At 57.1% G+C, this 14,548-nt stretch overlaps 1 protein-coding gene across 1 annotated transcript in view; it reads right to left on the bottom strand.

The window, feature by feature from the left end:
* Positions 1–3,018: 3,018 nt before the first annotated feature.
* Positions 3,019–14,548, bottom strand: part of LOC132401636 (homeobox protein six1-like) — a 35,711-nt gene continuing 24,181 nt past the window's right edge. The window contains exon 3 of the mRNA XM_059983652.1: positions 3,019–3,298. Within this exon, the coding sequence (XP_059839635.1) occupies positions 3,019–3,298 (280 nt within the window). The remainder of the gene's footprint in view (positions 3,299–14,548) is intronic.

Below are 14,548 nucleotides of genomic sequence, written 5' to 3'. Positions count from 1 at the left end.
CATGTTAAAATTATGCCCCCTTGTGGTAGTTATTTCCACCCTGGGAGAAACTCTTATTGTCGAGTACACCTCTATCAAGTGATTTCCGGAAGCTGTCACTGGGGAGTGCTGTCTGCACAGTTAATGGTCTAACGTTCTGAAAGCAGAGACAATTACTCAGTCCTGATTGAAGGGTCTCAGCCCAAAAGGTCAACACTTTATTCCTCTCCATAGACGTTGCCTGAACTGCGGAGTTCCTCCAGCATTTTGTGTGTGCGTATTGCTCTGGATTTCCAGCATCTGCAGAATCTTGTGTTTATATTTCAACATGGTAGTTCTGTGTAAGTCAGGAACTTGTGCGAAGATGTTAGTGTTAACCTGGATTGTCAGTGGATTCCTGTACAGACAATTTTCCTGTTTTGGAGCAATGTACATCATAGATCATAGAAGAGTACAGCACAGGAACAGGCCATTCAGCCCACAATGTTGTGCTGTACCAGCTAAAAAGCAAATCAAAAACACCCAAACACTAATCCCTCCTCCCTACACCATGTCTGTATCTCTCCATCTTCCTCACATCCATGTGCCTATCCAAATGTCTTTTAAAAGCCTCTAATGCATTTGCCTCTATCACCGTACCAGGCACCCACCACTCTCTGAGTAAAAAACTTACCCCTCACATCCTCTTTGAACCTGCCCCTCTCCAGCATCACTGTGCTCCATGGGTCACAACAGAAGGGCCATCCAGACGAAATACGAGGAGTTGCTGATCCATAATTGAGTCGATCACCCTCCCATCCCAGCGTCCGGTGGAAATTGCAACAACTGGTGCTGCTCAAACAGTTGAATCCGTGTCTGATTGGGCAACCCCTCCCCAGAAAGGCAGATACACTGAAGGTATTTAAAAGACTGGTAGACAGGCTCAGAGATGAGAGAAAAATAGACGACTATGTGGGAGGGAAGGGTTAGATTGATCTTAGAGTTGGTTAAAGGGTCAGCATGACGTCATGGGCTGAAGGGCCTGTACTGTGCCTGCTTTTACCACCACACCAGGCAGCACATTCCACGCACCCATCCCTCTCTGTGTAAGGAACCTCTGACACCCCCCCACCCCCGTACTTTCTCCAATCACCTTAAAGTTATGCCCCACTGGTATTGGCCATCTCCACCTTGGGAAAAAGTCTCTACCTGTCCACTCAATCTATGCCTCTTATCATCTTGTACACCTCCATTAAATTACCCCTCATCCTCCTTCACTCCAAAGAGAAAAGCCCTAGCTAGCTCAACCTACCCTCATAAGACACACACTCTAATCCAGGCAGTGTCCTGGTGAATCTCCTCTGCACCCTCTCTAATTCAGGCAGCGTCCTGGTGAATCTCCTCTGCACCCTCTCTAATTCAGGCAGCGTCCTGGTGAATCTCCACTGCACCCTCTCTAATCCAGGCAGCGTCCTGGTAAATCTCCTCTGCACCCTCTCTAATCCGGATAGCATCCTGGTAAATATCCTCTGCACCCTCTCTAATCCAGGCAGCATCCTGGTAAATCTCCTCTGCACCCTCTCTAATCCAGGCAGCGTCCTGGTGAATCTCCTCTGCACCCTCTCTAATCCAGGCAGGGACCTGGTGAATCTCCTCTGCACCCTCTCTAATCCAGGCAGCATCCTGGTAAATCTCCTCTGCACCCTCTCTAATCCACACAGCATCCTGGTAAATCTCCTCTGCACCCTCTCTAATCCAGGCAGCATCCTGGTAAATCTCCTCTGCACCCTCTCTAATCCAGGCAGCGTCCTGGTGAATCTCCTCTGCACCCTCTCTAATCCAGGCAGGGACCTGGTGAATCTCCTCTGCACCCTCTCTAATCCAGGCAGCATCCTGGTAAATCTCCTCTGCACCCTCTCTAATCCACACAGCATCCTGGTAAATCTCCTCTGCACCCTCTCTAATCCAGGCAGGGACCTGGTGAATCTCCTCTGCACCCTCGCTAATCCAGGCAGGGACCTGGTGAATCTCCTCTGCACCCTCTCTAATCCAGGCAGGGACCTGGTGAATCTCTCTGCACCCTCTCTAAAGCCTCCCCATCCTATAATGAGGAAACCATAGAGAGCTGAGGCAGCCAAGTCACAGAATCATAGAAACTACAGCACAGAAAGAGGCCCTTTGGCCCATCTAGTCCATGCCAAACTATGTCAATTGCCTAGAGAGCTGTGGCGATCTCTAAACCCCTCTCCTGACCATTGCGCAGCTTTTTCCAAAATAACTTAATCTCTTATTTCCTCGGAAATAAACTAATCTTCTCCCCGTCCCGACCACCGACCCAACCCCTCACTGCCCCACACCCCCAACCACTCACACGATCCACTCCCTGTCTCACCTCCAACTCTCCCCTCTCTTAACATTACCCCCCAGCCCCCAAACACAGCCCATCACCTCAGTGTGTCTGGGACTTGATTTGGAAAGACGTCATTCAGTCTGGGTCCCCCGCAGTTACCACACATCTCCACGGGGCTGGGTGGTGCAAGTCTGGTCACCCCGAACCGTCCTGAGGCAGATGTGACCATGCCTCGGCCTCGGGGATCTCTGGGTAGGTTGCTAGCCCACCCCTCCACCGTGTGTGTGTGTCTCTGAGTGTTTATTTCTGTGTAAGGGATCTCCCCTCCCTGTGATTGAACCCAACTCTGCCCTCTGGAGGACACACGAGGGTCTGCAGATGCCGGAATCTAAAACACAATGGGACGTGCAGCACCTGGAGGGGCAGTCCAACCCTGCACCCGGACTCATTTCTGCCCCTTCCCTCCACAGGTGTGACCCAACCCGCCGGGCCAGTCAGTGGGAAAGGCCAAAATGATGCAGAGCATTCGGGACGAATTTACTGAAGTTTTAAACATCCCTCGTTAATAAATTGATTGTGGAATAAACAACATTTTAAATGTTGCTGTTCATAAGGTTGAATGCTCTTGCATTTCTAAACCCTCAGACACCTGCACCCTCCCATTGCGACACCCTCCCCCGAACCCCGGACCACCCCCTGCCTGCCCCCCATCACGAGCCAAGGTCAACCAGGCTGGAGGTGAGGGGCCCCAGGATGGAGGCCTGCAGATGCTGGGGCAGCTGGAGAACAGGGCTGCCCAGCGGCAGGACCGAGTCCAAGGGCTGGGCGTGGAGGCCGCCGGGGTACAAGATTCCGGGGGTGCCAGCCCGAGGGTCGGGGCTCAGCTCTGGCGACACATCCTCTTCGTCCGAGCTGCTCAGGCTGAGGCCAGCGCCATGCGCCTGGCGGTGCGGCTGCCGGCCCTGAGGGTTGGAGTTCTCGCCGTTCTCCCTGTGGAGACAGGAGGAGCCGTCAGTGAGGTGGCCCTGTCGACTTGCTACTGGTCGGATTGTCTCGCATCCACAAGCATCCCTCTCTCCACCCTCCCCCTCACTCCTGAATCGTTCCCCTTACTCCCTGATCGATCGTACTCCTGAATCGCTCCCTTCGCTCCCGGATCGATCTCACTCCTGAATCATTCCCCTTACTCCCTGATCGATCGTACTCCTGAATTGCTCCCTTCGCTCCCGGATCGACCTCACTCCTGAATCGCTCCCCTTACTCCCGGATCGATCTCACTCCTGAATCGCTCCCCTTACTCCCGGATCGACCTCACTCCTGAATCGCTCCCCTCATTCCCGGATCGATCTCACTCCTGAATCGCTCCCTTCATTCCCGGATCGACCTCACTCCTGAATCGCTCCCCTTACTCCCGGATCCATCTCACTCCTGAATCGCTCCCCTTACTCCCGGATCGATCTCACTCCTGAATCGCTCCCCTCGCTCCCGGATCGATCGTACTCCTGAATCGCTCCCTTCGCTCCCGGATCGATCTCACTCCTGAATCACTCCCCTCACTCCTGGATCGATCTCACTCCTGAATGGCTCCCCTTACTCCCGGATCGCTCTCACTCCTGAATAGCTCCCCTCACTCCCGGATCGACCTCACTCCTGAATCGCTGCCCTTACTCCCGGATCGATCTCACTCCCGGATCGACCTCACTCCTAAATCGCTCCCCTCTCTCCCGGATCGACCTCACTCCTGAATCGCTCCCCTCACTCCTGGATCCATCTCACTCCTGAATCGCTCCCCTCACTCCTGGATCCATCTCACTCCTGGATCGACCTCACTCCTGAATTGCTCCCCTTACTCCTGGATCGACCTCACTCCTGAATTGCTCCCCTTACTCCTGGATCGACCTCACTCCTGAATCGCTCCCCTCACTCCCGGATCGATCTCACTCCTGAATCGCACCCCCTACTCCTGGATCGATCTCACTCCTAAATCGCTCCGCTCACTCCCGGATTGATCTCACTCCTGAATCGCTCCCCTCGCTCCCGGATCGATCTCACTCCTGAATCGCTCCCCTCGCTCCCGGATCGATCTCACTCCTGAATCGCTCCCCTCGCTCCCGGATCGATCTCACTCCTGAATCGCTCCCCTCGCTCCCGGATCGATCTCACTCCTGAATCGCTCCCCTCGCTCCCGGATTGATCTCACTCCTGAATCGCTCCCCTCGCTCCCGGATCCATCTCACTCCTGAATCGCTCCCCTTACTGCTGGATCGATCTCACTCCTGAATCGCTCCCCTCGCTCCCTGATCGACGTCACTCCTGAATCGCTCCCCTCGCTCCCGGATCGACCTCACTCCTGAATCGCTCCCCTCACTCCCGGATCAATCTGACTCCTGAATCGCTTCCCTCACTCCCGGATCGATCTGACTCCTGAATCGCTCCCCTCACTCCCGGATCGATCTGACTCCTGAATCGCTCCCCTCACTCCCGGATCGATCTAACTCCTGAATCGCTCCCCTCACTCCCGGATCGATCTAACTCCTGAATCGCTCCCCTTGCTCCCGGATCGATCTCACTCCTGAATCGCTCCCCTTGCTCCCGGATCAATCTCACTCCTGAATCGCTCCCCTGACTCCCGGATCAATCTCACTCCTGAATCGCTCCCCTCACTCCCGGATCGACCTCACTCCTGAATCGCTCCCCTCACTCCCAGATCGACCTCACTCCTGAAACGCTCCCCTTACTCCCAGATCCATCTCACTCCTGGATCGCTCACTTTACTCCCGGATCGATCTCACTCCTGGATCGCTCCCCTTACTCCCGGATCGATCTCACTCCTGAATCGCTCCCCTTACTCCCGGATCGATCTCACTCCTGAATCGCTCCCCTCGCTCCCGGATCCATCTCACTCCTGAATCGCTCCCCTCACTCCCGGATCGATCTCACTCCCGGATCGACGTCACTCCTGAATCGCTCCCCTCACTCCCGGATCGACCTCACTCCTGAATCGCTCCCCTCATTCCCAGATCGACCTCACTCCTGAATCGCTCCCCTCGCTCCCGGATCCATCTCACTCCTGAATCGCTCCCCTTACTGCTGGATCGACCACACTCCTGAATCGCTCCCCTCGCTCCCGGATCGATCTCACTCCTGAATCGCTCCCCTCGCTCCCGGATCGATCTCACTCCTGAATCGCTCCCCTCGCTCCCGGATACATCTCACTCCTGAATCGCTCCCCTTACTGCTGGATCGATCTCACTCCTGAATCGCTCCCCTCGCTCCCTGATCGACGTCACTCCTGAATCGCTCCCCTCGCTCCCGGATCGACCTCACTCCTGAATCGCTCCCCTCACTCCCGGATCGATCTGACTCCTGAATCGCTTCCCTCACTCCCGGATCGATCTGACTCCTGAATCGCTCCCCTCACTCCCGGATCGATCTGACTCCTGAATCGCTCCCCTCACTCCCGGATCGATCTAACTCCTGAATCGCTCCCCTCACTCCCGGATCGATCTAACTCCTGAATCGCTCCCCTTGCTCCCGGATCGATCTCACTCCTGAATCGCTCCCCTTGCTCCCGGATCAATCTCACTCCTGAATCGCTCCCCTGACTCCCGGATCAATCTCACTCCTGAATCACTCCCCTCACTCCCAGATCGACCTCACTCCTGAATCGCTCCCCTCACTCCCGGATCGACCTCACTCCTGAATCGCTCCCCTCAATCCCGGATCGACCTCACTCCTGAATCGCTCCCCTCACTCCCAGATCGACCTCACTCCTGAATCGCTCCCCTCACTCCCAGAGCCATCTGACTCCTGAAACGCTCCCCTTACTCCCAGATCCATCTCACTCCTGGATCGCTCACTTTACTCCCGGATCGATCTCACTCCTGGATCGCTCCCCTTACTCCCGGATCGATCTCACTCCTGAATCGCTCCCCTTACTCCCGGATCGATCTCACTCCTGAATCGCTCCCCTCGCTCCCGGATCCATCTCACTCCTGAATCGCTCCCCTCACTCCCGGATCGACGTCACTCCTGAATCGCTCCCCTTACTCCCGGATCGACCTCACTCCTGAATCGCTCCCCTCATTCCCGGATCGACCTCACTCCTGAATCGCTCCCCTCATTAGCGGATCGACCTCACTCCTGAATCGCTCCCCTCACTCCCGGATCCATCTCACTCCTGAATCTCTCCCCTCACTCCCGGATCGATCTCACTCCTGAATCGCTCCCCTCGCTCCCGAATCGATCTCACTCCTGAATCACTCCCCCCGCTCCCGGATCGATCTCACTCCTGAATCGCTCCCCTTACTCCCGGATCGATCATACTCCTGAATCGCTCCCGGATCGATCTCACTCCTGAATCGCTCCCCTTACTCCCGGATCGATCGTACTCCTGAATCGCTCCCCTCGCTCCAGGATCGATCTCACTCCTGAATTGCTCCCCTCGCTCCCGGATCAACCTCACTCCTGAATCGCTCCCCTTTCTCCCGGATCGATCTCACTCCTGAATCGCTCCCCTCACTCCTGAATTGCTCCCCTCACTCCCGGTTCGACCTCACTCCTGAATCGCTCCCCTCGCTCCCGGATCGATCTCACTCCTGAATCGCTCCCCTTGCTCCCGGATCAATCTCACTCCTGAATCGCTCCCCTGACTCCCGGATCAATCTCACTCCTGAATCACTCCCCTCACTCCCAGATCGACCTCACTCCTGAATCGCTCCCCTCACTCCCGGATCGACCTCACTCCTGAATCGCTCCCCTCAATCCCGGATCGACCTCACTCCTGAATCGCTCCCCTCACTCCCAGATCGACCTCACTCCTGAATCGCTCCCCTCACTCCCAGAGCCATCTGACTCCTGAAACGCTCCCCTTACTCCCAGATCCATCTCACTCCTGGATCGCTCACTTTACTCCCGGATCGATCTCACTCCTGGATCGCTCCCCTTACTCCCGGATCGATCTCACTCCTGAATCGCTCCCCTTACTCCCGGATCGATCTCACTCCTGAATCGCTCCCCTCGCTCCCGGATCCATCTCACTCCTGAATCGCTCCCCTCACTCCCGGATCGACGTCACTCCTGAATCGCTCCCCTTACTCCCGGATCGACCTCACTCCTGAATCGCTCCCCTCATTCCCGGATCGACCTCACTCCTGAATCGCTCCCCTCATTCCCGGATCGACCTCACTCCTGAATCGCTCCCCTCACTCCCAGATCCATCTCACTCCTGAATCTCTCCCCTCACTCCCGGATCGATCTCACTCCTGAATCGCTCCCCTCGCTCCCGAATCGATCTCACTCCTGAATCACTCCCCCCGCTCCCGGATCGATCTCACTCCTGAATCGCTCCCCTTACTCCCGGATCGATCATACTCCTGAATCGCTCCCGGATCGATCTCACTCCTGAATCGCTCCCCTTACTCCCGGATCGATCGTACTCCTGAATCGCTCCCCTCGCTCCAGGATCGATCTCACTCCTGAATTGCTCCCCTCGCTCCCGGATCAACCTCACTCCTGAATCGCTCCCCTTTCTCCCGGATCGATCTCACACCTGAATCGCTCCCCTCACTCCTGAATTGCTCCCCTCACTCCCGGTTCGACCTCACTCCTGAATCGCTCCCCTCACTCCCGGATCGATCTCACTCCTGAATCGCTCCCCTTACTCCCTGATCGATCTCACTCCTGAATCACTCACCTCACTCCCGGATCGATCTCCCTCCTGAATCGCTCCCCTTACTCCCGGATCGATCTCACTCCTGAATCGCTCCCCTCACTCCCAGATAACGACCTCACTCCTGAATCGCTCCCCTCACTCCCGGATCGATCTCACTCCTGGATCGCTCCCCTTACTCCCGGATCCATCTCACTCCTGGATCGCTCCCTTTACTCCCGGATCGATCTCACTCCTGGATCGCTCCCTTTACTCCCGGATCGATCTCACTCCTGGATTGCTCCACTTACTCCCGGATCGATCTCACTCCTGAATCGCTCCCCTCACTCCCGGATCGATCTCAGTCCTGAATCGCTCCCCTCGCTCCCTGATCCATCTCACTCCTGAATCGCTCCCCTCGCTCCCGGATCGTCGTCACTCCTGAATCGCTCCCCTCACTCCCGGATCAATCTCACTCCTGAATCGCTCCCCTCGCTCCCGGATCGTCGTCACTCCTGAATCGCTCCCCTCACTCCCGGATCGATCTCACTCCTGAATCGCTCCCCTCACTCCCGGATCGATCTCACTCCTGAATCGCTCCCCTCATTCCCAGATCGACCTCACTCCTGAATCGCTCCCCTCATTCCCGGATCGACCTCACTCCTGAATCGCTCCCCTTGCTCCCGGATCGATCTCACTCCTAAATCCCTCCCCTTACTCCCAGATCGACCTCACTCCTGAATCGCTCCCCTTGCTCCCGAATCGATCTCACTCCTGAATCGCTCCCCCCGCTCCCGGATCGATCTCACTCCTGAATCGCTCCCCTTACTCCCGGATCGATCACACTCCTGAATCGCTCCCGGATCGATCTCACTCCTGAATCGCTCCCCTCACTCCCGGATCGATCTCACTACTGAATCGCTCCCCTCGCTCCCGAATTGATCTCACTCCTGAATCGCTCCCCCCGCTCCCGGATCGATCTCACTCCTGAATCGCTCCCGGATCGATCTCACTCCTGAATCGCTCCCCTTACTCCCGGATCGATCGTACTCCTGAATCGCTCCACTCACTCCCGGATCGATCTCACTCCTGAATCGCTCCCCTCATTCCCGGATCGATCTCACTCCTGAATCGCTCCGCTTACTCCCGGATCAACGTCACTCCTGAATCGCTCCCCTCACTCCCGGATCGATCTCACTCCTGAATAGCTCCCCTCACTCCCGGATCGATCTAACTCCTGAATCGCTCCCCTCACTCCCGGATCGATCTAACTCCTGAATCGCTCCCCTTGCTCCCGGATCGATCTCACTCCTGAATCGCTCCCCTTGCTCCCGGATCGATCTCACTCCTGAATCGCTCCCCTTACTCCCGGATCGATCTCACTCCTGAATCGCTCCCCTTACTGCTGGATCGACCTCACTCCTGAATCGCTCCCCTCGCTCCCGGATCGATCTCACTCCTGAATCGCTCCCCTCGCTCCCGGATCGATCTCACTCCTGAATCGCTCCCCTCGCTCCCGGATCCATCTCACTCCTGAATCGCTCCCCTTACTGCTGGATCGATCTCACTCCTGAATCGCTCCCCTCGCTCCCTGATCGACGTCACTCCTGAATCGCTCCCCTCGCTCCCGGATCGACCTCACTCCTGAATCGCTCCCCTCACTCCCGGATCGATCTCACTCCTGAATCGCTCCCCTTTCTCCCGGATCGATCTCACTCCTGAATCGCTCCCCTCACTCCTGAATTGCTCCCCTCACTCCCGGTTCGACCTCACTCCTGAATCGCTCCCCTCACTCCCGGATCGATCTCACTCCTGAATCGCTCCCCTTACTCCCTGATCGATCTCACTCCTGAATCACTCCCCTCACTCCCGGATCGATCTCCCTCCTGAATCGCTCCCCTTACTCCCGGATCGATCTCACTCCTGAATCGCTCCCCTCACTCCCAGATAACGACCTCACTCCTGAATCGCTCCCCTCACTCCCGGATCGATCTCACTCCTGGATCGCTCCCCTTACTCCCGGATCCATCTCACTCCTGGATCGCTCCCTTTACTCCCGGATCGATCTCACTCCTGGATCGCTCCCTTTACTCCCGGATCGATCTCACTCCTGGATTGCTCCACTTACTCCTGGATCGATCTCACTCCTGAATCGCTCCCCTCACTCCCGGATCGATCTGACTCCTGAATCGCTCCCCTTTCTCCCGGATCGATCTCACTCCTGAATCGCTCCCCTCACTCCTGAATTGCTCCCCTCACTCCCGGTTCGACCTCACTCCTGAATCGCTCCCCTCACTCCCGGATCGATCTCACTCCTGAATCGCTCCCCTTACTCCCTGATCGATCTCACTCCTGAATCACTCCCCTCACTCCCGGATCGATCTCCCTCCTGAATCGCTCCCCTTACTCCCGGATCGATCTCACTCCTGAATCGCTCCCCTCACTCCCAGATAACGACCTCACTCCTGAATCGCTCCCCTCACTCCCGGATCGATCTCACTCCTGGATCGCTCCCCTTACTCCCGGATCCATCTCACTCCTGGATCGCTCCCTTTACTCCCGGATCGATCTCACTCCTGGATCGCTCCCTTTACTCCCGGATCGATCTCACTCCTGGATTGCTCCACTTACTCCCGGATCGATCTCACTCCTGAATCGCTCCCCTCACTCCCGGATCGATCTCAGTCCTGAATCGCTCCCCTCGCTCTCGGATCCATCTCACTCCTGAATCGCTCCCCTCGCTCCCGGATCGTCGTCACTCCTGAATCGCTCCCCTCACTCCCGGATCGATCTCACTCCTGAATCGCTCCCCTCGCTCCCGGATCGTCGTCACTCCTGAATCGCTCCCCTCACTCCCGGATCGATCTCACTCCTGAATCGCTCCCCTCACTCCCGGATCGATCTCACTCCAGAATCGCTCCCCTCATTCCCAGATCGACCTCACTCCTGAATCGCTCCCCTCATTCCCGGATCGACCTCACTCCTGAATCGCTCCCCTTGCTCCCGGATCGATCTCACTCCTAAATCCCTCCCCTTACTCCCAGATCGACCTCACTCCTGAATCGCTCCCCTTGCTCCCGAATCGATCTCACTCCTGAATCGCTCCCCCCGCTCCCGGATCGATCTCACTCCTGAATCGCTCCCCTTACTCCCGGATCGATCACACTCCTGAATCGCTCCCGGATCGATCTCACTCCTGAATCGCTCCCCTCACTCCCGGATCGATCTCACTACTGAATCGCTCCCCTCGCTCCCGAATTGATCTCACTCCTGAATCGCTCCCCCCGCTCCCGGATCGATCTCACTCCTGAATCGCTCCCGGATCGATCTCACTCCTGAATCGCTCCCCTTACTCCCGGATCGATCGTACTCCTGAATCGCTCCACTCACTCCCGGATCGATCTCACTCCTGAATCGCTCCCCTCATTCCCGGATCGATCTCACTCCTGAATCGCTCCGCTTACTCCCGGATCGACGTCACTCCTGAATCGCTCCCCTCACTCCCGGATCGATCTCACTCCTGAATCGCTCCCCTCACTCCCGGATCGATCTAACTCCTGAATCGCTCCCCTCACTCCCGGATCGATCTAACTCCTGAATCGCTCCCCTTGCTCCCGGATCGATCTCACTCCTGAATCGCTCCCCTTGCTCCCGGATCGATCTCACTCCTGAATCGCTCCCCTTACTCCCGGATCGATCTCACTCCTGAATCGCTCCCCTTACTGCTGGATCGACCTCACTCCTGAATCGCTCCCCTTGCTCCCGGATCGATCTCACTCCTGAATCGCTCCCCTCGCTCCCGGATCGATCTCACTCCTGAATCGCTCCCCTCGCTCCCGGATACATCTCACTCCTGAATCGCTCCCCTTACTGCTGGATCGATCTCACTCCTGAATCGCTCCCCTCGCTCCCTGATCGACGTCACTCCTGAATCGCTCCCCTCGCTCCCGGATCGACCTCACTCCTGAATCGCTCCCCTCACTCCCGGATCGATCTGACTCCTGAATCGCTTCCCTCACTCCCGGATCGATCTGACTCCTGAATCGCTCCCCTCACTCCCGGATCGATCTGACTCCTGAATCGCTCCCCTCACTCCCGGATCGATCTAACTCCTGAATCGCTCCCCTCACTCCCGGATCGATCTAACTCCTGAATCGCTCCCCTTGCTCCCGGATCGATCTCACTCCTGAATCGCTCCCCTTGCTCCCGGATCAATCTCACTCCTGAATCGCTCCCCTGACTCCCGGATCAATCTCACTCCTGAATCACTCCCCTCACTCCCAGATCGACCTCACTCCTGAATCGCTCCCCTCACTCCCGGATCGACCTCACTCCTGAATCGCTCCCCTCACTCCCGGATCGACCTCACTCCTGAATCGCTCCCCTCACTCCCAGATCGACCTCACTCCTGAATCGCTCCCCTCACTCCCAGAGCCATCTGACTCCTGAAACGCTCCCCTTACTCCCAGATCCATCTCACTCCTGGATCGCTCACTTTACTCCCGGATCGATCTCACTCCTGGATCGCTCCCCTTACTCCCGGATCGATCTCACTCCTGAATCGCTCCCCTTACTCCCGGATCGATCTCACTCCTGAATCGCTCCCCTCGCTCCCGGATCCATCTCACTCCTGAATCGCTCCCCTCACTCCCGGATCGACGTCACTCCTGAATCGCTCCCCTTACTCCCGGATCGACCTCACTCCTGAATCGCTCCCCTCATTCCCGGATCGACCTCACTCCTGAATCGCTCCCCTCATTCCCGGATCGACCTCACTCCTGAATCGCTCCCCTCACTCCCAGATCCATCTCACTCCTGAATCTCTCCCCTCACTCCCGGATCGATCTCACTCCTGAATCGCTCCCCTCGCTCCCGAATCGATCTCACTCCTGAATCACTCCCCCCGCTCCCGGATCGATCTCACTCCTGAATCGCTCCCCTTACTCCCGGATCGATCATACTCCTGAATCGCTCCCGGATCGATCTCACTCCTGAATCGCTCCCCTTACTCCCGGATCGATCGTACTCCTGAATCGCTCCCCTCGCTCCAGGATCGATCTCACTCCTGAATTGCTCCCCTCGCTCCCGGATCAACCTCACTCCTGAATCGCTCCCCTTTCTCCCGGATCGATCTCACTCCTGAATCGCTCCCCTCACTCCTGAATTGCTCCCCTCACTCCCGGTTCGACCTCACTCCTGAATCGCTCCCCTCACTCCCGGATCGATCTCACTCCTGAATCGCTCCCCTTACTCCCTGATCGATCTCACTCCTGAATCACTCCCCTCACTCCCGGATCGATCTCCCTCCTGAATCGCTCCCCTTGCTCCCGGATCGATCTCACTCCTGAATCGCTCCCCTCACTCCCAGATAACGACCTCACTCCTGAATCGCTCCCCTCACTCCCGGATCGATCTCACTCCTGGATCGCTCCCCTTACTCCCGGATCCATCTCACTCCTGGATCGCTCCCTTTACTCCCGGATCGATCTCACTCCTGGATCGCTCCCTTTACTCCCGGATCGATCTCACTCCTGGATTGCTCCACTTACTCCCGGATCGATCTCACTCCTGAATCGCTCCCCTCACTCCCGGATCGATCTCAGTCCTGAATCGCTCCCCTCGCTCCCGGATCCATCTCACTCCTGAATCGCTCCCCTCACTCCCGGATCGTCGTCACTCCTGAATCGCTCCCCTCACTCCCGGATCGATCTCACTCCTGAATCGCTCCCCTCGCTCCCGGATCGTCGTCACTCCTGAATCGCTCCCCTCACTCCCGGATCGATCTCACTCCTGAATCGCTCCCCTCACTCCCGGATCGATCTCACTCCTGAATCGCTCCCCTCATTCCCAGATCGACCTCACTCCTGAATCGCTCCCCTCATTCCCGGATCGACCTCACTCCTGAATCGCTCCCCTTGCTCCCGGATCGATCTCACTCCTAAATCCCTCCCCTTACTCCCAGATCGACCTCACTCCTGAATCGCTCCCCTTGCTCCCGAATCGATCTCACTCCTGAATCGCTCCCCCCGCTCCCGGATCGATCTCACTCCTGAATCGCTCCCCTTACTCCCGGATCGATCACACTCCTGAATCGCTCCCGGATCGATCTCACTCCTGAATCGCTCCCCTCACTCCCGGATCGATCTCACTACTGAATCGCTCCCCTCGCTCCCGAATTGATCTCACTCCTGAATCGCTCCCCCCGCTCCCGGATCGATCTCACTCCTGAATCGCTCCCGGATCGATCTCACTCCTGAATCGCTCCCCTTACTCCCGGATCGATCGTACTCCTGAATCGCTCCACTCACTCCCGGATCGATCTCACTCCTGAATCGCTCCCCTCATTCCCGGATTGATCTCACTCCTGAATCGCTCCGCTTACTCCCGGATCGACGTCACTCCTGAATCGCTCCCCTCACTCCCGGATCGATCTCACTCCTGAATCGCTCCCCTCACTCCCGGATCGATCTAACTCCTGAATCGCTCCCCTCACTCCCGGATCGATCTAACTCCTGAATCGCTCCCCTTGCTCCCGGATCGATCTCACTCCTGAATCGCTCCCCTTGCTCCCGGATCGATCTCACTCCTGA

Source organism: Hypanus sabinus, chromosome 11, assembly GCF_030144855.1.
Source record: "Hypanus sabinus isolate sHypSab1 chromosome 11, sHypSab1.hap1, whole genome shotgun sequence".
Taxonomy (NCBI): Eukaryota; Metazoa; Chordata; class Chondrichthyes; order Myliobatiformes; family Dasyatidae; genus Hypanus; species Hypanus sabinus.
The sequence above is the reverse complement of the archived record's forward strand: the minus strand, read 5'-3'. Positions and strand labels throughout refer to the sequence as shown.